The following is a 26722-nucleotide window of genomic DNA, read 5'->3' on the forward strand; positions in this document are numbered from 1 at the left end:
TTCTGAAGAATTTGATTAAAAGTACCTTTCCTACCTAACCACAATATATAGAAAATATGTGTTTTTGTTGGATGAAAAATTGCAAAAATTAAACCCACAATGGCAGATTGAAGACTAATGATATGAGAAGTATGAGTTTTCAAAAAAGTTTTCCGTATTTTTATTAATTGATTCGGCAGTCGCTTCGTGATTATATTTATCAATTTTTAAGTTTCACTTGGTCAATACCACTATTTCTTAAAATCCAGTGATGACACGTGTTTTTGTCCATTCCGTACCATCAAAACACAGTTTCTATGCATTCCATTCTAGCAAAATAGTGTCACAATAGATTTTAAGAAAAAGTGGTGTTTACCATATAAAACAAAAATTAAAAATGTTTTACGTTGGTTCAAAATAACCGTTAACATTATTTTATAGAATAAACTTAATCAAGTGTTGTATGTGACATTTATACATGGTGTCGTCTGTCTTCACTTTAGATATTCTCAGCTTCAACAGACTAGGAGAACAGAAAACAATGACATACGCATATATTCCTCCAGACACGCGGTGTCCTTTCTTCTATTCTCAGAATCTTTCTCATTACCCCAGTAAACTTCAGTTTCGTGAGGTTAGGTTTTTCTTCCATAAGATCGGTAAAACCAAGCTGTTATATGAAGCCATTGGGAGGGGGGTATTGGTACTCAATCTGTATCCGTATTTCCTTGTATCCACTCTCTTTTACATTACGGAGAGAGCTTTTAAAAGGCAAGTGCTTTTTCTGATATGATTTGCAATTATGACTACTTATAGTACATGTTTTGAAAATTCTATATAGACGTACAGTACAATATGAAACAAAATCGACATGGAAAGATTGCTACAAAAATTTGATAAATTTTCCAACAACGCTTTTAGGATTATAACTGTCCATAAAACACCCCATTGTTTATATTTTTTTTTCCTTAATTCTGTTTCATATATACATACTTTATATTTTATGTACAAACAACTGATATTCTCTCAACAAGAAAACTTTATAGTAGGCTATACAGTACTATTTATTCTTCTAACCCTTATCCGCACCCAATGGTGCATAGGGCACTGTATCGTATAGAAAGTTTTCTTGATCGTTTTATAATCGAACTAAAAATAATCAGCCCCACCCTTCAGGTACCAGTCCAGGATAATATTTAATAAATACTGAAGAGAAAAATCATTAATAATTGTTTTGACCCTACTTGAAATCGAACGCAAGACCTCTAGCACGGTAGCCTAACGCGCTCACTTATACATTAAGAAGGCAAACAAATAATATTTAAACCCCTATTAATTAAATTGACTCATATTTGTATTATATTATTGTTCTCGCTACCAATATGATATATGGGATCGAATGCAGAGTGGACACCGCAATGCTAAAAAACTCGCTAACAGTGTCAGAAATGAGGACTCTAAGGAGAATATCTGGCAAGAGACTAAGAGATAGAATAAGAAACACCGAGATAAGAGAAATATGCAACATCAAAGATGTCATTAGGTGAAGAAGGAAACGAAGAAGACAATGGTATGCGCATGTGAGGATAATGGAACCATCTAGACTCCCCCACATTGCATTGCACGGCAAACGCTAAAGTAGATGACTCCCGGGCAGACCACCAAAGAGATGGATTGACAGCTGGGAATCAACATCACAGGAAGCTAATCCCTCTTAAAAATAGTCCACATTGCCTTTACTAAGAAGAATAAGAAACTATCAAAATGTTTCATCCACTTTAAAATTTCACCACTCAACTTTTTCCCAAAATAAATTTTTGACATTTATCAAAACCTCGGGTTATAACGTGGGTAGAATTTGATTTAGGCGGGCTTATGATGGCTTAGCTAAGAGTAAGGTTAATTTTGGGTTGTGTAAGGTTATATAGGTTAGAAACAAGAAGAGTCGTTCTGGGCACCGGACGATGACGTCATTCTTCATGAAAGTTTGGAGAACGCAGCGAGATTTTACCGCTGAATTTATTAAGCTCTCGGTTAGTTATTACGTGAGGAGATGTTTTTCCTAACGAAACGTTTCGAAACTTCCTCCATAGATTATTCTGTAGTATTTCTTTATTTTTACATTTTTTGTGACAAAATTTTGAAAGGATCGGAGGTACAATCATTCAACTAAGCGAAAACCGTAAAAAACAGTACTATATTTAAATTAATTTAAATTCAAAACAACAATTAGGTTTTAAATAAACAGTTGAAAATGACGCGGAATGCATCAAAATACGTGTCACAATAGATTTTAAGAAATAGTTTTATTGACTAAGTAAAACATAAATTTAAAATTGAAGTAAAACACTTGTTTTATCCCACTTTATTTATATTTTAACGGTTAGCTTCGGAAGCTACAGATGCTTCCATGTACGGGTTTCAATGTAAACTCAGTTTATCTTCTTTACAAGTAAACACTTGACTTTAGTTTATACACTTAGGTATTATATACTCAAGTGGTAAAAAATAAGTGTTTTATTTATAATTTAATCATGTCTTACCACAAAGTGAATACCGAAACAATAATTATCAAAACCACAATATGAGAAAGAATTTAATATGTAAATATAGCCCCTAATTATATAAACAATTAATAAAAACAAAAAAAATGTCCGCCTCCGTAGTGTAATAGTTAGCGTGTTTAGATACCGTGCTGGAGGTCCCAGGTTTGATCCCTAAGGAGGGTGAATATATATATTAGTGACTTTACACTTTGATATTTATTTTATATTACCCTGGACAAGTCCCTGATGGGCAAGAGTTATGCCTTGCTTTCATATAAGTAACGATCAAGATAAAGCAGCGCCCTATGCACCATTGGGTGCGGATAAGGGCTAGAAGAAGAAATATAAACATCTGCCCTATGCACAGTTGGGGACTGACAGGGACCAAAGAGAAGAAAGAGATATATTTTATTCAGGTAGTTAGATATTTATTATAGCTTTACAATAACCTATTTTAACATATTGTGATTTAAAATAAAATACGTATTTAATTAAAACATAAATTTTGTGTTTTGGGGCACTGTGTGTTGTAAATGTACCACTGCGTAAGACGCAAATTAAAATGATGGCAGGAAAAAATAAAGGACACATTTTGTTAAAATATTCTAAAGTGACACAAAGGGAGAAGGGATGATGAAGATTTTAAATTAAATTTTCAGCAGATGTTGCTGTCATATCATTAAGCTAATTTGTTTACGGGAATTTACTCGTTTAATGATATTTTTACACCAATATACCTTAAAGAAAATATTTGATTTTTTTGTGCGTGGAAATATCGTCAAAGGATATTAAATTCGTTGCACAAAAAATATTGAATGAATTACAAACCAAATGTTCTACATAAATAAATACGTAAATATTTGTTTCTCCACAATTTTACTCACCGATTGTTTTGAATTTTCAATATAACGTTGTATTCGAATGTTGTGTTGTGTATGTGAATGTTTTGCTTTTACCTGTTTTTTGTTATTTGTAAAAACAGCTATTTTGACCAAAATGGCATATTTGGCCCCATATGTTAAAAAAAATATGGAGACACACGGAATAATGGCGGACAACTGCTATCACATGCATTTAATATTTTTATTGCATTGTTGTTGCATTCTAGATTAATATTTCCATTCTTTCACAAGCATTGTGAAATTGAATTTTATAAATACTTGTATAGTAATGAAACAAGTGTATAATGAAATTAAGCTTTATAAGTGGTATTAAACAAGAGATTATTTTTTAAATAATCAACACGTCGTCCACCAAAGTTGATGCCAAATCAAAAATAATAAAATTGAATTTATCTGTGCTTTTCAATTTATTCCTTTTCCATTTATTTTCATTTTCACATGTTTGGGATATCAAATATTTAAAAATAAACCATAAACACCACATTCAGAATGTCAAATAAAACACCAATTTCTCGACAAAATACACCCAGTTTTAATTTATTCCATTTTGGTTCTTACCTTTCTTTAATTTTAAACTATCTTACCAAGAAAATAACTCTTTTATTATTTTTTAACTCACATACGAAAAATATATTTAAAAGATTTGAGATATTATTTCAACGGCAGCTGAGCTTTCGAGCTTCACGTTTTCAGTTGCTAATGCCTCCGGCCATTACTTTTAGCTACATCCGGTCCCTGAAAACTGCCGAGTTACATTATCATTTTTAAAATATTGGAGCATGTCCTCTATATTTTTAATACTTTTAAAATTCTAAGAAACCACGTATTTCCATCAACGTTAATGAGCGTAGAGAGTTATGAAAAAAAAAACCTTTATGATGAAAAGTAGATGAATATATCTTTGGTATACTTTTACTCGGTAAAAAAAAAAAAATATTTTTTTGCTAACATTAACTTCCTGAACATTCAATCTCCCACTACATTTTCGTATCTGATAAATAAGCTTTAAGCTTCCCGACAGACCACTCTTCCTTAAATTAATTTCCTGACATTATATTTAAAAAAAGTACAGATCTAAAGTTGAATTATTTTATTTTAGAGAGCTAAAGCTTTTATAATATAATACTAGCCCCTGATTTTCATACTTTTAGTGTTGTGACGTCAACTGCTCAGTAATGATTAGTTTTAATAATATATTTAATAATATATATTAAGTGAAAAAAATAATGATATAATTCAAATGTATATAAATATAAAGTGATTTTAAATCAAAGTTACATTTTAATTATGAAATGGAATATCACAAAGTTAGTGTTTCAAATATAAATTATAAAAAAATGAGCTTTACATTTTTTACTTAATTTTTTTTAACATTACGGACTGGCAACCATTTTTAAAATGTTATTTGTAATCAGTCCAGAAGTTATTTGATTGTTTCGGCATTCACTTTATGGTAAGACATGAATAAATTATAAATAAAACACCTATTTTTTTCATCTTCATTTCATTTGAGTACTTAGAATCGTAAAAAACAAGTGTTTTATTTATCATTTAAGTCGAGAAGTACTTAATGTTAAACTATCTACATCATGCTGTTAAAGCAATAATTTCCGTATGGAATCCCAGCGATGAAGTACTTTTTCTAGAAGTACGTTTCACCTTTGTTTAATGCAGATTTAAATACAAGGTACTTAAATTATGGAAAAAAATTATGAGAATGAAAAAATTTATGTAACTTATTCATGAATTTTTATTGTGTGTGTGTGTTATTCATTTACATTTATCGTTTGCGTATTGTTAAAGTATGTTTTTCATTTATTGTTATTAACTTACTTTGAAAAATGATTTTTGCTAAGCTTTGTGTATAGAAACTGTTTGGTTTATTTTCACAGTTTATTGCTGAATTTGAACCATTTTGGTGATTTAGACTACTGCATTTCTCTGTATTTCCATACAAAGCGAATTCAGAGCTCTGGTATAGTAGTTGGAACATGTACATAAATCACGATTCCAAAGCAAACTGCTTTTCGCTTTTGTTGCTAAAAAATATTGCTTTCCAACGATTGCTGTACCAAAATGTAAAAAAAAGGATTTAACATAAATATACATATGTACAAAATTTTGAGTGCAACTAAATATTTGTTCACAAATCAGAATTTTCTCCACCAAGGACTTATTTTACATTATTTTTATGACATCTAAACACAGACCATTTTTTAGTACATAGTGTGTTGTCAATCATAAATAGAAAAGTGAATGTTGTGATCACTTAAACAGCCTATGACAGGTCATGAAGCCTGTAAATATCCAGATTTCCATATTCTTCTTGTTGAGATGTATTTTTTTAAAAAATATTTATTTAATCATGTTAATGTTGTGAAGTATAAAGATTTTTTTTAAGACCCTATCTACACCTAGATGGTGCATAGGGCACCGCATAAAATGGACGCAGTGTTATGCCATAGCAAAATAATTTGATCAGCGTTCAACATTTCTGATGCAATTTGCGATGTCCAAATAAAAATGCTCATATTCTCAATATTATTAATATTTAAAGCATTTACATTGTGGTTAGTCATTTTTATTAATTTTTTTTTACAAAAATGTTATTAATATTAGTATATAACCACTCACCGAGATTTTTATGTCTTGTGCATGTTTGTGCTGCACCCCCTAGTGCATGTTGGTCTTCGGGTCGACCGAAAATCGCATGTGTTAAACATTTTGTGTAGTTTTAAGTGTGTAAATAGTGCTATGGTAATGCAGGGTAGTATTGTTTGCATGCTGTGATGATTGATTGTCCTGACGAAGAGACGGGTACGTCTTGAAACCGGTAGACATAAAAAATCGGTAAGTGGTTATATAATAATATTACTAGCATTTTGTAATTTTTTTTAGTAAAAATGCTCATTTTGCGACTTAACCACGTGATTGGCAGTCATAACCTGTTCAATTATAAGTCTTGTAATCTCTCAATTGAATTCGCTTTGTATGTATTACGCCACGTGTCGTTTCCACATCTTTCTAAAATTACATAATATTATTTTATTTATTTAAAATGTAGTCTAATTAACAGTTACATATTGCATAAGTACCTGTTGACGAATCGCTATATCGTAACTCGACGAAAATTATAACAGCTCGACATATTTCAGCGACAAACTGATTATCATTCACATCCGACACCATAGCGCTATGATAATATATGCTTGTTTGGCTACATGCTACAGGTCTCAGATTCGATTCTCAGGGGAGTGAAAAAAAATATGAGGAAAAATAAATAAACATGTTTTTTTCTTCTTAACTGTTTACCTTTTATAAAATTACCCGGGACTGGTACCTGAAGTGCAGGAGCTATAATCCTGCCTTTACTAATTAACGATCAATTTAATACAACGTAAAAGCGATGCAGTGCCCATTTGCACCATTTGGCGCGGAAAAGGGTGAGAATAAGATTATGATTAGAATATTTGAGCAAAATACGCAAGATGATGTAAAAGGCAAACCTACTAAACTTATAAAAATTAACATAATCACATCGCTTCGCCGCAGGGGTAGGCAGAAATAATAGAATGACACACAAATCTGACTTTGCAAACAATCTTCACCTCAATCACATTCGTGCATCTCCATTGAGGTATGTACGATACCCGGCGATTATTATGACTCCTGACCTAAATGTCTAAATATCCGCATCAAGATATATAATTTTTTAATGATTCAAAAATAAATTTAACACAATTTTACAAAACAAGGAAAAAATACTTTTTTATGTAACTTATAACACTCTCACTATCATTTATCATTCACTGTGTTTATTATCCACTTATAAACGTGTTTACTTTAAAAAAATGGCATTTTACATAACCATAACACAAAGTGAATAATATTCTTAAAATACAAAATAAACTGAATGTACTTAAAAAAAAAACAAAACACCGTGTTAACAAGTTGTTTATAAAAATGGTTGACAGTTTTTGGAGAATATTTTAGAAATACCTTAAGTGAATAATTTCAGTTTTGCTTCCTGTAATTTTAAAAACTAAATTTCACTTTGACTGACACCAGACCAAAAGGTATTTTTTGTTAACACAACCTGAAATCAATAGTTATGAAAAAAAATATTGAAAAAAAAAGACGTTCACAAACATCTTTAGAAAAAGCGAATCGGCTTGTATTAGAACCAAAAAACTTATTCAGATAGAGTCCGCGACAATCACTAATGTAACACAACCCAACTCAATTAAATAAAAGTAATAAATATAAATAAATCTATTTATTTTGTTATAAACTTATTTTACTCTATACAATATCTATCTAATCACTTAATATCTATAAGGTACAATTTCGGGTTTATAGTATCATAATAGTATTTTCACAATATTCGATAACCATAATTCGTTAATATTTTCCAATTCCATGTGATGATGAGAAGCTTGACCCTCCTGCTGATGATCCGGAGAGTTTCCCACCACCCAAGAGGAGGCCAGATGAATACGACGGAATAGAGTGTTGCAAGCCCGACGATGAATCAGAGAACGAATTAGAAGATATTCCTGAGCTTCCATGGGATAATCCATGGGAGGAAATCCCCGAGCCAAACGATTCTCCAGATAATCCGTGAGAAGATATTTCTGAACCAAGTGATCCTCCAGATAAACCATGGGAAGAAATTCCTGATCCGAATGATCCTCCAGACAATCCGTGTGAATATATTTCTGAACCAAGTGATCCTCCAGACAATCCGTGAGAAGATATCCCTAAACCTAGTGAGCCTCCAGATAAACCATGGGAAGAAATTCCTGATCCGAATGATTCCCCAAACAATCCATGAGAAGAAATTCCTGAGCCAAATGATCCCCCAGATAATCCGTGGGAAGAAATCCCTGAGCCATATGAACCCCCATACAAACCGTGGGAATCTGAGTCATACAAGCCACCGGAAAATCCATGAGAAGATATTTCAGACGAACCATATAAATCTCCTATTGATAGTTTATCTCCCCCATAACCACCCGAGCCGTATCCACCAGAACCATATCCACTAGAAATAAATCCGCCGTAACCGTGTCCGCCAGAGCCGAATCCGCCTGAACTATATCCATCGAAACCGTGTTCACTGGAACCGAGTCCCCCGGAACTATATCCACTAAAACCGTGTTCACCTGAACTGTATCCACCAGATCCTATGCCGGAACCAGATCCCAATCCACCCCCAGAACCAGAGCTCACGTAGATAGGGACTTTCTTTTCCACAATAAATGGCTGTGGTACTGGTACAGGATAAGGCTTATCTATATGAACCGGGTACGGTTTTGGAACCGGGACTTCAACTCTGTGAAGAACTGGTACTTTGACTGGAACTTTTACTGGGTATGGCACAGGGTTATCTACTTTGTATGGCACTAATTTCTCTACGGGGACTGGATAAGGTTTCGGTACTTCAACAGGGTAAGGCCTGTCGACTGGTACGGAAACGGGTACTGGAACATGTCTTTCCACGTGAACCGGGTAGGGTTGTGGAACGCCCACGGTTCTAGTTATTACGGTTGAAATGCTTTCAGAACCTTGGCTACCTCCATAAGAACCTTGTCCCCCACCGAAAGATCCTCCATCACCACCATAGCCCTGGGATCCCCCAAAACCGCTTGATCCACCAAACTCGAATCCATGGCCGCCTAATCCTGATCCTTGATTTCCGAAATCAGATCCGAAGTCATGTCCCGAAAGCTCGAATCCTGATGTTTCATGGCCTCCGTATCCTAAGTCGAACAATCCTCTTTTATCTTGTTGTTTCTTTGGATCTGATTCTTCCAGTTTATCAGTTTTTGCTACATCTTTTTTCTTATCTTTTACATCTGTTTTGATTTCCACTCCAAGAGTCTCAAATATAAGAAGAGATATTGCAAGTATAACCTGAAAATAAATACAAAATTATAAATAAATTTGAATTAATTTCATTCGAGTTCATCTTTAATATTTATAATCGTTTTATAATTTAAATTTTAGAAAAAAAAAACTTATGTAAGGAAAAAAGTTCTGAAATACATTCACCGGCGAAATTAAAATCAAACTTACCAGTAACTTCATGGTAAATTTGGTTTCGTAATGTATTGTTGATCGAACGTGCTTTCTTTGAATGATGCTTTTCATCGATCTTTCCTCCTATTTATACATTCGAACATATTCATTGACATGAATCCCGGAGAGAGAATCTAGACACTGATAAATACAGTAAGGTGGGGTTATTAATATTTATATCTTAAAAAAGAGAAAAAAGAATATGGAAGTCTGGTAAATTTATTGAATATTTTTTTAAAGATCTCTAAAAAACTAGCTCAACCATAGATAATGCCGAGAACTAGTATATAAAAGAAGGTATCAGTTCAATTATAAAACATTCGTAGTGTGAATAGTGTTGCTGTCAATAATATTTAAAATAAATAGTGCTGACAATTGATTTGAAAGCAATCAAAGTTCAAATTAATAAAATACATGAAATAAATTTTCATATATTTTCATATAATTTTCATATGTATTTAAAATGTATTGTATATAAACCAACTATTTTGTATTATTTAAATTATTTATTCCAAAAAAAAAAAATTATAAAAATGATTCAATTACAGGAATATGAAATTTTAATCACCAATAATTTAACCAGTTAATTTTTTAAAAAAAGTTCTGCTGTGGTAGTAATTGTCCTGACGAAGAGACGAGTACGTCTCGAAACCGGTAGACATAAAAATCTCGGTGAGTGGTTATATACTAACATTTTGAGTGTGTCCAAATACTTAAATACTTAAACCAGCCTATGACGGTCGTCAGCCCCGTAAATGCCCCGACTTCCATATTTTTCTTCATCTTTGATGAGATGTCAAAAAATAATATGTTTTATACTAATATTATTAACATTTTTGTAAAAAAATACAAAAGTGATTTACTGATTTACATGCACATATGTGCTCGTTTATACTCAGAGGACTTTCTGAATGTAAATTTCAAAATTTGAAATGAATGATTAACAAAACATATAGGATTCACATATGTTTATTCCTTACTATACAGCAAAATTACTACTAGCTTACTTTGTCCACCTCCGTAGTTTAATGGTTAGCACGCTCGGCTACCGTTCTTGAGGTCCAGAGTTCGATTGCCAGAGGGGGGTCAAGTAAATAAAAGTGATTTTTTCACTCTAATATTTATTCAATATAACCCTGTACCTGAAGCGGATGGCCGATAACCTTTCCTTCATGTGTTAATGATCAAGATCAATGTTTATATGATGCAATGCCCTATGCACCATTGGGGTGTGAATATGAGTTGTAAGTGGATACAGCAAAAACATAAGATTTTAATAATGTAATAATAATGACAGTAAATATTTGAAGTTTATTAAAAAAAATATGTTTTCTTATATGATTTTTTCATTATATATTTTAAAATGCCTTATCATCAAGTAACCCCACTTGTTTTGATAATAACCACAAATTTCATGTTATGTCATGGCACCCGATCCACATGTGATCAACTCAAATTGTAACCTTTTTTTCTTAATTATTTGATCGGAGAAAGTAGTTCGCGAAACAATTTTGCGGAAATCGGACCCATGACTCTCAAACGTTACACGTACGCGTATTGTAATGTGTGCTATTTTGTCTCTCTGGACAATTATTATAAGTGCCAACGTGTACTTATTTTTGTAATGACGTGGTAGAGTGTAGACTGGTATTATAATTTAAACGATAGCACGTATTTAGATTTTTAAAACTACCCATTAAAATGTAACGCAAAATTTTTTGAAATTCTGCGACAAATTAATGTACTACAGAACTTGTAAACGAAAACACTTGTTTTTTACCACTTTGGTTATATTTACTCTAACGACTAGTTTCGTAAGCTACAGATGCTTCCATCTTCGGGTTTGAATATAAACTAAAGCATAAATAATTATCTTTACTGTATGTGAGGAGGGGGGGTGAGTTAGGGGGAGTTGGGGGTGAATCAGGTGGAGTTTGAGAATAAAGGAAAGATATGGAAAGCAAAGGTGAGGAATTTGGAAATAATATATAATTTATTAAATTATTATGAAAATTTCAGTTTTTTATTTATTTTTATTTTCATAGTTCTTCATTATTTGACCTTTGTACGGTACTTGGTTTGATAATTTGAGTTTATGTGATAAACTTTGTGATAATTGTGGCATGAATGATCGGAAAAATATAGTTTATAATTGTTGTCTCGCTTTCACATAATTGTAGGGACTAGTAGTTAGAGTGAAATAAATAAAATATCTCGGGTAAGCATAAATAACACACGGTTAAACGGACAGTTCCACCATTGGATCGCGTGTGGATAGATTTGAAAGTAGATCCCGAAAATATTGATCAAATAAATAAATTGAGGACCTTTCTTTATTAATATTTTAAAACAAAAAATGCCGTAGTACATATTCCTAAGTTGTATTATAAAGATTACAAAAAAAACTATCAAATTGCTTGAATGGCGATTGACATGAAAAACGTTGTTATAGAGGGATTTCAAATCCTTATCTTAAGTCCTTGTTGGTTACATTGTATACTAAAATAATAATTAGAGATAATTTAAAAACCGTCATTTTAGAAAAATACTACCTCAAGTGCGCTTACCGTTACCAATGTCTTAATTAAAGACGTCGTAAATGATATTTCTTTAAAAAAAACTATTATTTAAGTTTTACTTGGTAAATACCAGTATTTCATAAAATCTATTGTACCATATGTGAAGCTAAGTCTATTTTTTTAATGGTATATACCAACCAATTTAAATTTAAACAAAAAAGTTATACCACAAACTGACTGCCAAATCAATTATTAAAATCATATTCATTTTGATTACTATTATCAAATTGATTTGTTAAGTTAATGCTTGAATCATGAGTAAGTTGTATGTCATCGTAAAGTACAATACTTCTATTCGGTAAAAAACAAATATTCATTACTTTATATTTCGGTTACTTTAGCTCTATTTTTTTCAATATTCAAGAAGTTTGAGAATATTTACGATTGATCACTGCACCGTCAATTCATGATGTAATGACCTGTTACAAAAAAAACTTGTTTTATTATTATGGATAGCTTAAAGTCTTTTTAAATTATTGTAAAAAAACTAAAGTAACAAGCTTATACTTCCTAATACAGTGAATAATTAAAGCTTATTAATTATTATTGATTATAAGCTGTGAATAATTACAAAGAACAATAATTTGCTGAGCTGTTTTAGGTTAGATTTTTTTTCATCTGGAAGCCTGCAGTGGAGTTAAGAATGACTCTTGTTAAGAATCCTTCTGTTTTTCTGCTACCCATTGTTTACCAATTTATATTTTTCTAACCGTTAACCTCACTAAAAGGTGCATAGGGCACTGCACCCCATCAAATTGTTTTATTGATCGTAAATTACAAAAAAGGGTGAACAATCCTATGCTTCAGGTATGCCTAGGGTGATACCAATACAAAAAATATGGCTTTACTTAAGACATATCCACTTCAAGAGACTACAAAAATTTAGTAGTGTCCATGTTACATATATGGTTGTGATCGGTAGCCTGGAGGAGAAGAGAGGGAGACGATGATCCCCACACGATAGACTGATCAAGTTAAAGCAGCAGCAGGCACCTCGGTGGTTGGAGCGCTACGCGCAGCGCAGTAGAGGGATAACTGGAGAAGGGTCATTGCTTCCACAAGGGTCACAACTACAATATTATTATTACTTACTATTTCTTCTCTATTTATATCCTCAAAAAGAATCGATGTTCTTCACTTCCGTCATTTATATTTTATCAATTGAAATAATCAGGACAGAATTTCGTTCAAAACCAACAATTGAAATGAACGAAAAACTGTCATATCATTGGTTTTTTGTGATTTTCAATAATATTTTTAAAACTTTTGGCAAATTAACTTCTGTCGACAAACTGTCGATATCAGTAAGTAAAAAGCGTTTTTTACGAAAGCATATAATAAAGAGTCAAATAATGACAGTTCGCGTCAAAAACTACTTTATAAAAATTCGGAATAAAAGTGAGTTGTAATGGGTAGGCTTGGGAGAGATATTTAAGTTAATAACGCCGTCCATTTTTTTCCTGAAAAAAAACATCACGTGTTTTTTGGCGATAAAAACACGTGAATAATTTACGGTTCAGTAATTTTTCTTAAATATGTATTATTGAAGTAAACCCTCAAAATCTGTTTTTGACAAGAGAAATGTCTTCCAATAATTTGTTTATTATGCAACAATCGATATTGTAGCATATTTTTTATTCATCGGGAAGATGCAGGGAGAATACACCACCTCTCTTACCTCCTTTTTCTGAAAATTCGATGTTTTAAGAAGCTGATTTTGAAATATAATACTTAAGATTGAGAGCTTAATGAATAATTCGGTAATATAAGAACAAACCATTAATGAATTTTAAATCGGTATTAAAATATTATGAATGTTGTTATTTACAAATAACACGTCTTGTTATTTGTTCAAATATCATAATTTTTTTTCGTACGAAAATAAAAAATCCTTTTATTGGTTTTAAATTCCTTTAAGTCACTTCGCAGTTTTATCAATTTTATTTTAATTTTAATTTTTCTTTGTTAATACAACTATTTCTTTGAATCTGTATTGACATGTGATAGTATGCAATTAGCATCAATATTAAACATTGTATATGTGGTATTTGATAATGATGCTACATGGATCGAATCACATCTCAGAAAATATTTTTAAAAGGGTGGCATTTATCAAATAAAATATAAATTATAATAAATACTTAGTTGTTAATATTATGCTATTTAAATAAAAACGGTGAATATTGAAGAGGTAAAGTGTGATTTTTCACTATAATATTTTAAGTGTGTCCAAATACTTGTTCTAAGACCTGGTTTATCCCCAATTATAGGAGTTATTTTTCATATAGTTTGAGCATCTACGGTAAATGTTACATGTGTGTAAAGTGATAACTTAAACCAGCCTATGACGGTCGTAAGCCCCGTAAATGCTCAGTCTCCCATATTTTTCTTCATCTTAGTTGAGATGTCAAAAAAATAATATCTGTAAGTTTTCTTTAAAAAAACTCTTTTATTTTATTCAAAGTGATACAATTTTTAATTGCTAAATAAATTACCAGCTTTTTTAAGCATTATGTAATAAAGGTATCAAAAAACGAATATTACATAATGTTATTGGAAAAAGCAGTAAATCCTTGATTTTAAAAAGGGATAATTTGTAATTCCATCATATGGCAAAGAGAATAATGAAGTTTTCTCTGATAAAGCTTTCTTTAAAATTCCTTGAAAAAATATCGACGCATGCTGTTAACAAAGAATGTGATCCTTCGAAATATTGAAATAATTTACATCATTTCCATCACTGAAATTGTTTCAATATTCCTTGAGGGATAAAAAATATTTAATAAACGTTTTTCGTTGAAACATTATGAAATTTTACCCAAATTTCGTGATTCATTTCGATATTTTTTGTAATGTAGCGCTTCTCGGAAAGTCAAGTACTTTTTATTAAAAAAATGATTACACAATGCTTCGTACTTTATGAATATTTCAATAGATGATGAACGATTTAATTTATTGAGATGAAAATTTGGAAGGTAATTTTTTTTTGAAGCAGAAACAATAAGAGAAAGCTATATAATAAATATAATTTTAAAAATTGAGGACAGCATTGACAGACAAAATGCCACTTCTATACAAAATAACAATGACATACATTCTCACGAAAGATACAAAACAACAGTGCATTTATACATCAACTAAAATAAAATGTAATAATGGACAGGTGTGCATTTAAATCTACTGTCAACTGTCAAATTGACAGTCTGTAAAAATGCAGTTGATTTAGCAGTTGATTTCATTTGATTTGACAGAAATACATCAATTTGATAATTGACAGTTGAGTTGTAGTCAATATGAATTGCAATTTTACCATGAATAGACTGAATGATCATTATGCGCTTCGTAGGCTCGTGAATGGGCCGAAAACAATATTCAGCTTGATCCTCTTTTTAACGCAAAATTTTCTTCAGCTATGCAATCAGGCACATTTTTGGTTAAAAAGCTCTATCAATAAGCAAGATTGTCGAATAAGTGGAAAAAACTCTGAAACCTTTGTTGAGACGCTTTTACATCCATTAAAAGTCACTGTTTGGTGTGCTTTATGGGCAGGTGAAATCATTGGCCCATATATTTTTTTAAAGACGATGCCGGTCAATATTACGGTCAATAGAAAGCGCTACAGAACCATGATTACTGACTTCTTCGTACCTCAGTTGAAAGGCGTTGATGTGACAGAGCTGTATATTTAACAAGATGGTGCAACATGCCACACTGCAGGTGCCACCATTGATTTACTGCGGGAAATTTGAATTTGTATACCTCTGAAAAAAACTCCCAATATAAAGTATAAATAAAAATAATATGGCAGCTAAAAATTTACAAAATGGGCCGGTTATCTAGTAAATAAACCACATAATTTTAACGTGTTTTTCCTTATCTGTGGCGCGAAAAATTTAATCTCTCCTGATTAATTGCTTATCTAGGCAGCAATTATATTTGTTCATCCGGAACCTCGTAAAAGCAATCCTTGTTTTGCTTTTATTAAGACTGGATAAGAAAATATAACCATTATGAATTTTGCTCATTTTTAATGTTTTACTCTGGGGGAGGGGGGAATTGAAGTAAATATAAGTTGGCATGGGTTCCCAATCTTTTTCAGCCCGTGGTGCACTTACAAGTATAGTATTTGGTCAAGGCGCCCTACTTTAGTAAGCTATTTATATATATATATATATATATATATATATATATATATATATATATATATATATATATATATATATATATATATATATATATATATATATATATATATATATATATATATATATATATATATATATATATATATATATATATATATATATATATATATATATTTATATATATATATACATATATATATATATATATATATATATATATATATATATATATATATATATATATATATATATATATATATATATATAAATATGTGTAATACCCCAGACAAATTGCCACTGATGAGCTTTACAAATGATTTTTTTTAACACTTTGTTTTATTCAAATTTAAAGAAAGTAACCATTTAATGTAAGACCATAATATATTACCCTGTGAAATAGTAGTTGGGTAAATAGGCACAAATATTAAAACATCCACATTATGAAATTGAGTATTATTATATTTATAAGAATTCAGAATTGAAACAGAGAACAGTAAAAAAATATTTGTGGTTTCGGATAACGATAGAAGATTGACTCACGGCGCCCCTCTTTCTACGGCGCACCAGGGCGCCGCGGCACACACTTCGGGAACCCCTGAGTTAGGGGATAAAATATTCTCAGTGTTGTACCATAATAAATATAATAATATAATAAAAACCCTTATCTGCACCCCAATGGTGCATAGGGCACTGCGTCATATAAACGCAGTGTTATCTTGATCGTTTACACATGAAGGAAAGGTGATCAGCCCTCCGCTTCAGGTACCAGTCCAGGGTAATATTGAATAAATATTACAGTGAAAAAATCACTAATATTTATTTGACCCCCCTGGGAATCGAACCCGGGACCTCCAAAACGGTAGCCGAGCGTGCTGACCATCACACTACGGAGGCGGACAAAAGGTGTTGTACCATAGTACGCTAAAAATAAAAAAAGCGGAAATAATTTAATTGCAACATTTTGAGTGTGTTTCTAATTAGGAGTTTTTTTTATTATTTTTTGACATCTCAACATAGATGATGAAGAATATGGAAGTCCGGGCATTTACAGGGCTTACGACCGTCATATGCTGGTTTAAGTTATTACTTTACACAGTGTAATATTCACAAATTCTACTCATGATTGACAACCGCACTTCTTGAATTCTTGGATCTCCTATTTATATTGTTCAAATTCGAAACATAGTGCTGGAATTAACTAGAGACATCTATGGTGAGATGAAAGGTTTATAGGGCGTCGTACATTATTTAAAAAAAAACACATTTTTTATACATGAATTGTGTATTTAATTAATTTATTTAAAAAAGTACGATACAACAATAATTATAAATATACATAAATTAAACACAATGTGTTTATTGTTGGATAAAATCTCATTTTAAAATATCATGGGTAATCGAAAATGAATTTACGTAATGAAATCAATACGTAATTTAAGGGATTATTTACCTTATAAAGGTGAAAATCTTGTAAGAAATCGTTATTTAATATAAAATGAATACAAATCGTTCAATGAGGTAACATTTAAAATTATTTACAGAGCTTATAAAATAAGAATTAAGTCTTTGGACTGCAAACACACAAATGAAGATAAATTGAAAAATATTAAAAATACATTTGAAAAATTTCAATTGATATTTAATTTAAGGTAGCGAATACTTGATTTAAAAATAAAAACAAATCAGTATCGTGTCTAACTATAACTTAATTAAATTTACTACTTACTAAATAAATCACACCTACAGGAATTTAATTTTGTAAAGTGATTTACAAATATGAATAATAAGTTTTAAAAAGAAATTAACTGATTAAAAAACACATTTTTTTGTTTTATTTATTATTAAATTTAATTTTCAATTTAAATCAATAAGATTTATATTATCCACTGACACTTCGTGATGGAATTGCATTTTTAATTTATTATTAGATTAAAACCAATATTTTTAGCTTTTCCACTTTTTTTATTTGACCAGCGACCGGTTTTCGTCGTTACCGACATCATCAGACTGGTGTCGACAGACTGGTGTGACATGATGTCGGTAAAGACTGGTGTCGACAGACTGGTGTGACATGATGTCGGTAACGACGAAACCCGGTCGCTGGTCAAATAAAAAAAGTGGAAAAGCTAAAAATATTGGTTTTAATCTAATAATAAATTAAATCAATAAGAACTAGACAACATTGTAAGAGATAGCACTACTGTATGTACTGTACATAGGTGTAACGCAAAATACGTCTGGAAATATTTTGAATTCATACACAAAGATATTTTCTCAAACAATGCTTAGGATTCATCTCTGGTATTTTATTATTTTATTTGAAGCGGCGCAATACAATATAATCCTTAAAGCCTTTTTATTCTGCTTAATATTGTGATTTTCGCTTTGATGTGATTTCTCTCCCATAAATCATTTAAAATAATATAAGTTATTCAAATTTATTACGTAAATAATTAACTTTTAAATGAGTCCAAACGTAATAGAAATACGGTAAAATTATTCAACTGAATCTCGGCCAATCAGTGTACTCATTCCTTGTTACTGAAAAGTTTATTTTTTTCTGAAATACCTACTTAATATTGTTTTATTAATAGAAGGGTGGATTCAAATATAAAATATATTCGATCTTTGGGTATTTTTCTGCCTTTTTCATGTGTTGTTTACAAAAAATGAAATGAAAACAAGTCATAATAATTTTTTCGTATTCATCCAAAAATAAAATGTCGTTAAGGCGTTGGTGTACGCATATTTAATAAAGTTTCATATCAATTTATAAACGAAATGAAAAATATATAATCATATTGAATTTCTCTCTGAATCATATTGAATTGAATCAATTGAATTTTCAATTTTGTGTGAAATTATTTGACTTTCAGGAAAATGTACAAATTACCTTTTATTATCAAATTCATAAAGCATCCAAATATTTTTTCTGAGAATTACCCTTTGTATTTCCAATGAATGGATTTAAAGCAAAGAAATTGGCTTTTACAAATATTACTTGTAGAAAATTTAATACTTATACTACACTTCTATACTTATATGTGTTTATTTATTAAATTAATATTTTCTATTTTATATATTTAAAATAAGTCTCATAGATACACAACATCAATTTTCCAGAGAAAGGAATAAAGAATGACGTATGAGCTTGACGCAAAAACAACGTTAATGTTGGTAAAGTGCCCAAGTCTACGAGGTAACAAATAGTTATTATATTTAAAAAAAAAAATCATTAAAGCCCAGCATTCGTTAAGTGGCATCCATTCCACCGGAATTCACCGGATATGTAACATGTCTCTTCACGCTTGATTGTTTAAAAGAAGGATATTGGATATTTTATTGTATTTAGAGAAAACATAGATTTTTTTTTCAAATCTCTATCTATATCTTTTCTTTTAAACATTTTTTCAAAACCATTTAATTATTTCGAAGAAAAACTTATTTTTAAAATGCAAAAACGACATTTTAAGAAAAAAATCAATTACATAAAATGTTATCTGGATAAAGATAAAATAAGTTGCGACTCAACCAATACTGGAACACTCAAATGTGTTTTTAAAACTATTTTGCTCAATTCTTTATCCTCAAAGTTGACGAGAAACGTGTGTTTTACTATTTTGTGCTTATTCAAACTATTTAAACAATGTTTTTGTCATTGTCTAGCCGGGTGTTGTTATTCATGACGAATATTCCAGTAATAGTGTTGGCCTCATTGAGCTTGCTAGGCACATCTTCCGTAGAACTTTCTATATTCAACTCCTTGTTACTCGTTCCCGTTGTTGACTGTGATTCCTGGACAGAATCAGATTTTCTGAAACCAAAAAAACAAAATTACAATACAATTCAGGACGATTTATAATTTATATTACAATACAATACAGGACTAGTAAAAAATGACCATTTACGTCAATTTATTCTACTGTATTTTTGTCCGCCTCCGTGGTGTTATAATGGTTAGCGTGTTTAGCTACCGTGCTGGAGGTCCTGGGTTCGATTTCCAGGAGAGGTGGGGGTGAAAATAAATATAAGTAATTTTATTCTCAATTTTTTATTTAATTTTATCCTTGACAGGTCCATGAGGCACAATAGTGATCACCCTGCCTTCATGTTAGTAAGGATCAATATAACACTACGTCAAAACGATGTAGTGCCCTATGCACCATTGGGTGCGGACAAGGGTTAAAATGAGAAGATGATTCAACTGTATGGGATTATTGGATGGGGTGGTCAATAGTAAAACATTATTGAAGAGTGTTAATGTTGCACAAAAATCAATCAAGACAATATTACTAAAAGTTCAGAAACAGACTCCCACAGAGAAAATATTCGTCAAATTACAACTCATGATAGCCAAACAACTTTACGCGTAAACAATCTTTTTAAATATGTTTTTAAGAATATCCCACACAAAAAAGCACCTTCCAGCAAAAGACACAAATTATAAACATTTGTAGAAATGTAATATTAAATCTTATTTTTTGACATCTCATCAAAGATGAAGAAGAATATGGAAGTCTGGGCATTTACGGGGCTTACGACCGTCATAGGCTGGTTTGAGTGATCACTTTACACACGTGTAACATTCACCAATTCTACCCATTATTGACAACCACACTACTCAAATTCTTGGATGTTACAATTTATGGTATTTTCTGGCGTTTCTCATGTGTGTGATTATAATCCGGGATTCGGATCTCACATACTAATATAAGAGTTTCTGCTTAGTAAAAAGCTTCTTTACATCTCACCAATAGATGTCTCTAGTGAAGTTTTAGTGATTCATGAACAAGGTTTCTAAATTGGTTCATATATATAGAACATCCAAGAATTTGAGTAGTGTGGTTGTCAATAATGGGTAGAATTGGTGAATGTTACACGTGTGTAAAGTGATCACTCAAACCAGCCTATGACGGTCGTAAGCCCCGTAAATGCCCAGACTTCCATATTCTTCTTCATCTTTGATGAGATGTCAAAAAATAATATGAAAATAACTCCTGTAATTGGAGATAATCCAGATTTTGTGAACAAGTATTTGGACACACTCAAAATGTTGTAATATTAAATACACAGAAACATATCAAACAAAATCAAACATTTACCTCGTTTGGTCGAAGGAAAGTTGAATATCGTAAAAAAAGCTGTGTAACCTGTTTCATTATCCTTAAAGTCCTCAAACTATGTATGTATACGAGCCATAAATAATTGTGTAATAGAGGTGAGGAGATGTGATCGTTCGGCCATGTTTTACTTGGTTGCATGACTCAAGATGGTCAAATGGCTAATCAAATAATTGAAAAAAATATTTATTGTTTATTGTACCCGGTACGGGAAAACACAGTGAAGACACATTATTATAAATTGTAAATATCGCTCACCCTTTTCAACAACCTCATATATCCAAAAAACTTGATTTTCAGGAGATTGCTTTTAAAGTTTAAAAATATAATGAAATGTATTGAAAATAAATATCAAGCCACTTATTGAACTTTTAACTGTACAAAAGATCTTTTTAGGTAAAACCTGAATCATTTTTCTCCATTTGAAAAAATTTTTATATTTAAAAAAAAAGTAAACAATACTTTTTCTTCAAAATGTAAAAACAACACTTTCTGCCCTGTAGCGGGTAAATATTAAGTTAAAATATGCCGCTTTTGCTGGGATATATTACATTTTCTGGGCATTCCGAAAACATGCACAATTGAAAATATCGATTTTTGATATAAGACGCTGTTGAAAGGAGTGAGCGATATGTTGAATCTTGAATAACGGTTATTAGTAGGGAATTTGTGAAATTCATACATTTTTACATAAATGATATTCATCCAGAATTGTTTCGAATATTTAAGAATAATTTTTAAGAGAGAGATCCCGAAATAACTTTACAATTTTTTGATATTTTTGTTTTGAGCAGTTGATTCTTAACAAATTTTATGAATAAACTTGAGTCAATGATAGAGTGGGAATAAAATACAATCTCATATTTATATCAATAGTAAAATTCATACAATTTTCATCAAAGATATTTTTAAAAGCGTGAAATAAAAATAAAATAAAATGAATACTATTTTTTTATGACTTCACTGATAGCAAGTATCACAAAGCGTATTTAGTTTGACGGTTTTATTTTGGGTAAAAATTAAATGGCTTCGGTAAAGTTCGAGTCGTAAAATAGCAGGTTGTAAAAATATGTTGTGCTTCCTAAAAATTAAATTTTGTAACGCTACCGTAAAAAACGGGCTAAAATAAATTAACATTTTTATTACGTTAATATTTCATCACGAGAATACATTTTAGTATCATTAATTTTCCAAACCAGTTAATATCGCAGTTAACTTTACTTAATACTTAATTGGGTACAAACGGTCGATTTTGATAACAGAGCCTTAATTTTTGTTTTCATGATTTTTCGGTTTTTTCAGAAGAAGACCGAGAAAAATTTGGCATCAACAAGTATTTCAAATACTTGATGGTGGTCATGTTTGGAGTAAAAATAATCGGGGGCTTGCATGAGGAGATGCTTGAATATGAGGGAGGCCAATAATGTTTGCAAAGATGGAGTGCCGTGGAGTTCTATCCTCTTTGCCTACCCCCGCAGGGAAGTCGGAAGAGTCCAATTTTATGTACAATATCTATGTAGGTACGTACCTTTTACGTCGCGTGAATAGTAAACCCATCAGATCCTTCGCGGGAGCTTCCACAGTTAGATAAAGGAGTAAGGAAATGGAAAACGAGTAGACGATGTCACCCAGACAGACTCCAACCTAAAATTTTATAAAATCGTTTAATTAAAGCAAATACTCGCATTATATCCTATCAGAAATAAAAGATAACATTTTGTGCCGAAAGAATGCTATATCAAATAAAAGCTTCACAGCAAAAACCAAACTTGTATATTAATTTTTTACATCTCAGCGTAGATGAATAAAAATATGAAAGTCTGGGCATTTACGGGGCTTACGACTATTTTCTTCATGTATATTGAAATGTCAAAAAAAAATGATACGAAAAAAAACTCCTATAATTGGAAATAATTCAGATTTGTGAATAAGTATTTGTACACACTCAAAATGTTGTAATTTAACTGGCAGTTTACTTTCAAGTTCTGTGGACTCCATACTTCTCTTTCACATAATCGAATGTGTGGAAGTGAAGCAAAGAGTTGGCAAAAGAAAGATGAATAATTCTTTTGACTGCATTTCAGCTGCATTCAGCCTATTTTCATCCCTTTTTGCCAACTCCGTGGTTTACTTGTGTACATTACATTGGAACTGCCATTTGTGATTTAACCTCCTACTATTTTATTGCACTTTAAATCCCTACAAGCATTCTTCTGTTCCTGACATTTTTCCAATTATACATTTCATGTCATTACAAGAAAGTAGCAAAAAGACAAATAATACTTCAAGTCAGCGCCTGTCAACATTTTACAACCCTTAGTTCATGTCATAAGGTATAAGAATAATATTTTTAATTATGTATGAAGTAAAATCTTTATGTAATATTTGTTTTTTATTTATTCCAAAAAGCTTCAATTATCGTCTTTATTTCAATATTGACTGAAGTGCTCTAAATGGTGATATAAATTCTCTCAAGCGAGGATTAAACGTCTTTTTTCTACGTTGGACTTATCTTTGACAAGCCTCTTATACATATAGCACATTATCATTTCGTATTTTTCTTCCTCTTAAAATGGCTAACTTCATTTTACTTTATTCTTTTTTATTTTAAGGTCACTGAAATAAAGACATTATATTTAAAAAAATAAATAATTTAACAAAATATTTATGAAGAAAGTATTTCATAATTTGATTTGTTATCGTGGGTAAGAGGATCGAATCTTAATTTAAAAATTTATATTTTTATTTTACAAAAAAAAGGTCAGCGGAACCAATCTTTGGAAAGGTTTACTTGAATTAATTCAGATAAACAAAGAAAAAAAATGCTAAGAAGTTTGCACCCTAAATACGGCATTATTTTAAAAGTATTGAAAATAGAAATTAAAACCTTTTTTACGTTTATAAGTTGAAAAAAAAAGAAACAGCTGAGTTGAAATCCGAGAGTATTTTTCCGTCCACCGAATCCAGAAATGCCTTGGGGAACTTCGATGGTTTTAATTTTAACTGTTGTTCCTTTAAAATTTTTAAGACATTTCCCAACAATTGTAACGCAAAGGCTTTGCAAAATAATAGTTTTTTTTCTGAAAAGTTTATTTAATCGAATTACGTAACTTAACACCAATATAAATATTGAGAGTATTTTACATAAATTAAGGGATGGTAGTTGGTCCAACATACATATGCTAGGACAAGAACTAGGCTATAACCGAATGACCTTGAGAGCTTTAATATACAAATTACTTTCTTCTTGTCCTCTTCGAAATTTATAGTACAGTCTGTTCACAGTTATTTCACCTCTAGTTAAAAAAAACTACCGGTAAAATAACTGTGAACAGACTGTGCCTACCATTCTATCTTTACTTGCTATTCAATTAAGTCTTGCTTTTTAGTAATGTCTTACGATATAAGCTCTATTACACAAATCTTTATTATTTCAAATGTATTCTAGAATCTGCCAATAAATAATATACGAAAAAAAACGTAAATTAAATTAATTTAGAAAAAGCATCCCGAGTCGAGATACACCGGTTGCGAAGCCCTTACTCGAGTTACAATGAAAGAAATAAGTACGGGTATAAAATTTTTAATGAAACGACTTGAAGATTTCTACTAAGTATTCATTCTTGTAAAATATCTCAATATTACATAAACTAAGATCGAAGTAAGTAATAACGAAGTACCTACTGACTGTATAAAATTTGTAATAAATCGCGATCTTAGAATAGTAAGATTAGAGTTACGAGTGAAAATTGCCATCAACTTATCTAGACGTCAATAAAAAAAGATTTTTATTTTATTTAATGAAACTAAAGAAGAATTGTTATTTTTATCTTACACAAAATTGGATTAAACCTAGTTAAAAAGTAGTAAATAAATTGGATTAAACTTAGTTAAAAAACCTAGTTAAAAAGGCATAATATAGTAAAAACCCTTATCCGCACCCCAATGGTGCAAAGGGCTCTGCGTCATATAAACGCAGTGTTATCTTGATTGTTTACACATGAAGGAAAGGTGATCAGCCCTCCGCTTCAGGTACCAGTCCAGGGTAATATTGAATAAATATTACAGTGAAAAAATCACTCGTATTTATTTTACCCCCCCTGGGAATCGAACCCGGGTCCTCCAGAACGGTAGCCGAGCGTGCTGACCATTACACTACGGAGGCGGACAGTTAAATAGGTAATAAAATAAAAATAATTAAAACTGTATTACTTAATTAGATAAATTGATAGTATGATTATGATTGTAAGAAAAAATAATAAAAATAAATAAATAGTTTTTATAACAAAAGTAAAGCGTATTAAGCTCTTAACATAGAGGAAAAGAATTATGTATAGTCATAGTTATACGCTATAGGTTTAAGTGATCACTTTATATACATGTAGCATTCACTATTATACTAATGATTGACAACCACACTTTTTAAATTTGAGAAGTTGTAAATATCCTTTTAATTAACACGTTTCACATATGAGATCTTGTGACCATCTATGGTTGAGTTGATAACATTCGTATGATAAATTTGTTTTACTGTAATTTCATCACACATTTGTGATTAAATGAAGAAGAATTAAAAAACATTGTTTGCCTCTTCCACATTAAAAAATCTACTCATCCATAAAAATGTTTCGTAATTTTCAAATAATGCTTACTATGGTAAATCCGTCAACGAAAACTGGCTGTCTTGACATGGTGAGGGAGCGGAGCTGTATCAGGAGATGAGCCAAGTATGCGCCGTATACCAGCTTCCCCAGTGGTTTCCATGGTGACCAGCTCAGCATGTTGGTGACGATGGCTGAAATTAATCGAGAAACACCATGAAGATTTTTTTTGCAGAAAATCAAACCCATCCAAACAGAAGAGTTTTTAATGCTAGTTGTACAAAAAATTGTGTTATTACTATTTTTAGTATGCATGGTTTTACTTTGTGGTAAGTAACTTTTACTTTTTTACAAATATTCTGTATAGTTTTAAGTGAATGAATAGAGCTTTGGAAGTGGTAGTGTAGTATTGTTTGCATGCTGTTGTAAAGATTGTTCTGACGAAGGGACAGGCACGTCTTGAAACTAGCAGACTAAAAGCTTGGTAGGCGGTTCTTATTAACATAACTAATATTTTTGTAAACAAGTAAAAAAAAAAAGTTTTCTTTCTGTAAAAATGTTATTTTTTTATCTTCCGATCTTTTATTAAATAAAAACATTAAAAGAATTAATTCTAAATAACTAAACAAGAAAAACGTATAAAAAGATAATAAAATAACTGAATTAGATAATTTGGTATTAACTTCGTGGAATAATAAGATTATAATATAAAAATAAAACACTTATACTAATATACGTAAAAACGAAGTTTATATTTTTACCTGTAGAT

At 30.9% G+C, this 26722-nt stretch overlaps 1 protein-coding gene across 1 annotated transcript in view; it reads right to left on the reverse strand.

Moving 5' to 3' along the window:
• Positions 1 to 19601: 19601 nt before the first annotated feature.
• LOC148301085 (O-acyltransferase like protein-like) overlaps positions 19602 to 26722 on the reverse strand; it is a 50871-nt gene continuing 43750 nt past the window's right edge. The window contains exons 11-13 of the mRNA XM_088273845.1: positions 26005 to 26147; positions 22881 to 22996; positions 19602 to 20046 (exon numbers count right to left, since the gene is read on the reverse strand). Coding sequence (XP_088129971.1) covers positions 19872 to 20046; positions 22881 to 22996; positions 26005 to 26147 — 434 coding nt within the window. The 3' untranslated portion in view covers positions 19602 to 19871. The remainder of the gene's footprint in view (positions 20047 to 22880; positions 22997 to 26004; positions 26148 to 26722) is intronic.

This window comes from Brachycentrus maculatus, unplaced genomic scaffold, assembly GCF_059751285.1.
Source record: "Brachycentrus maculatus isolate JH-2025_06_01 unplaced genomic scaffold, ASM5975128v1 h1tg000614l, whole genome shotgun sequence".
In the NCBI taxonomy this organism is placed as follows: domain Eukaryota; kingdom Metazoa; phylum Arthropoda; class Insecta; order Trichoptera; family Brachycentridae; genus Brachycentrus; species Brachycentrus maculatus.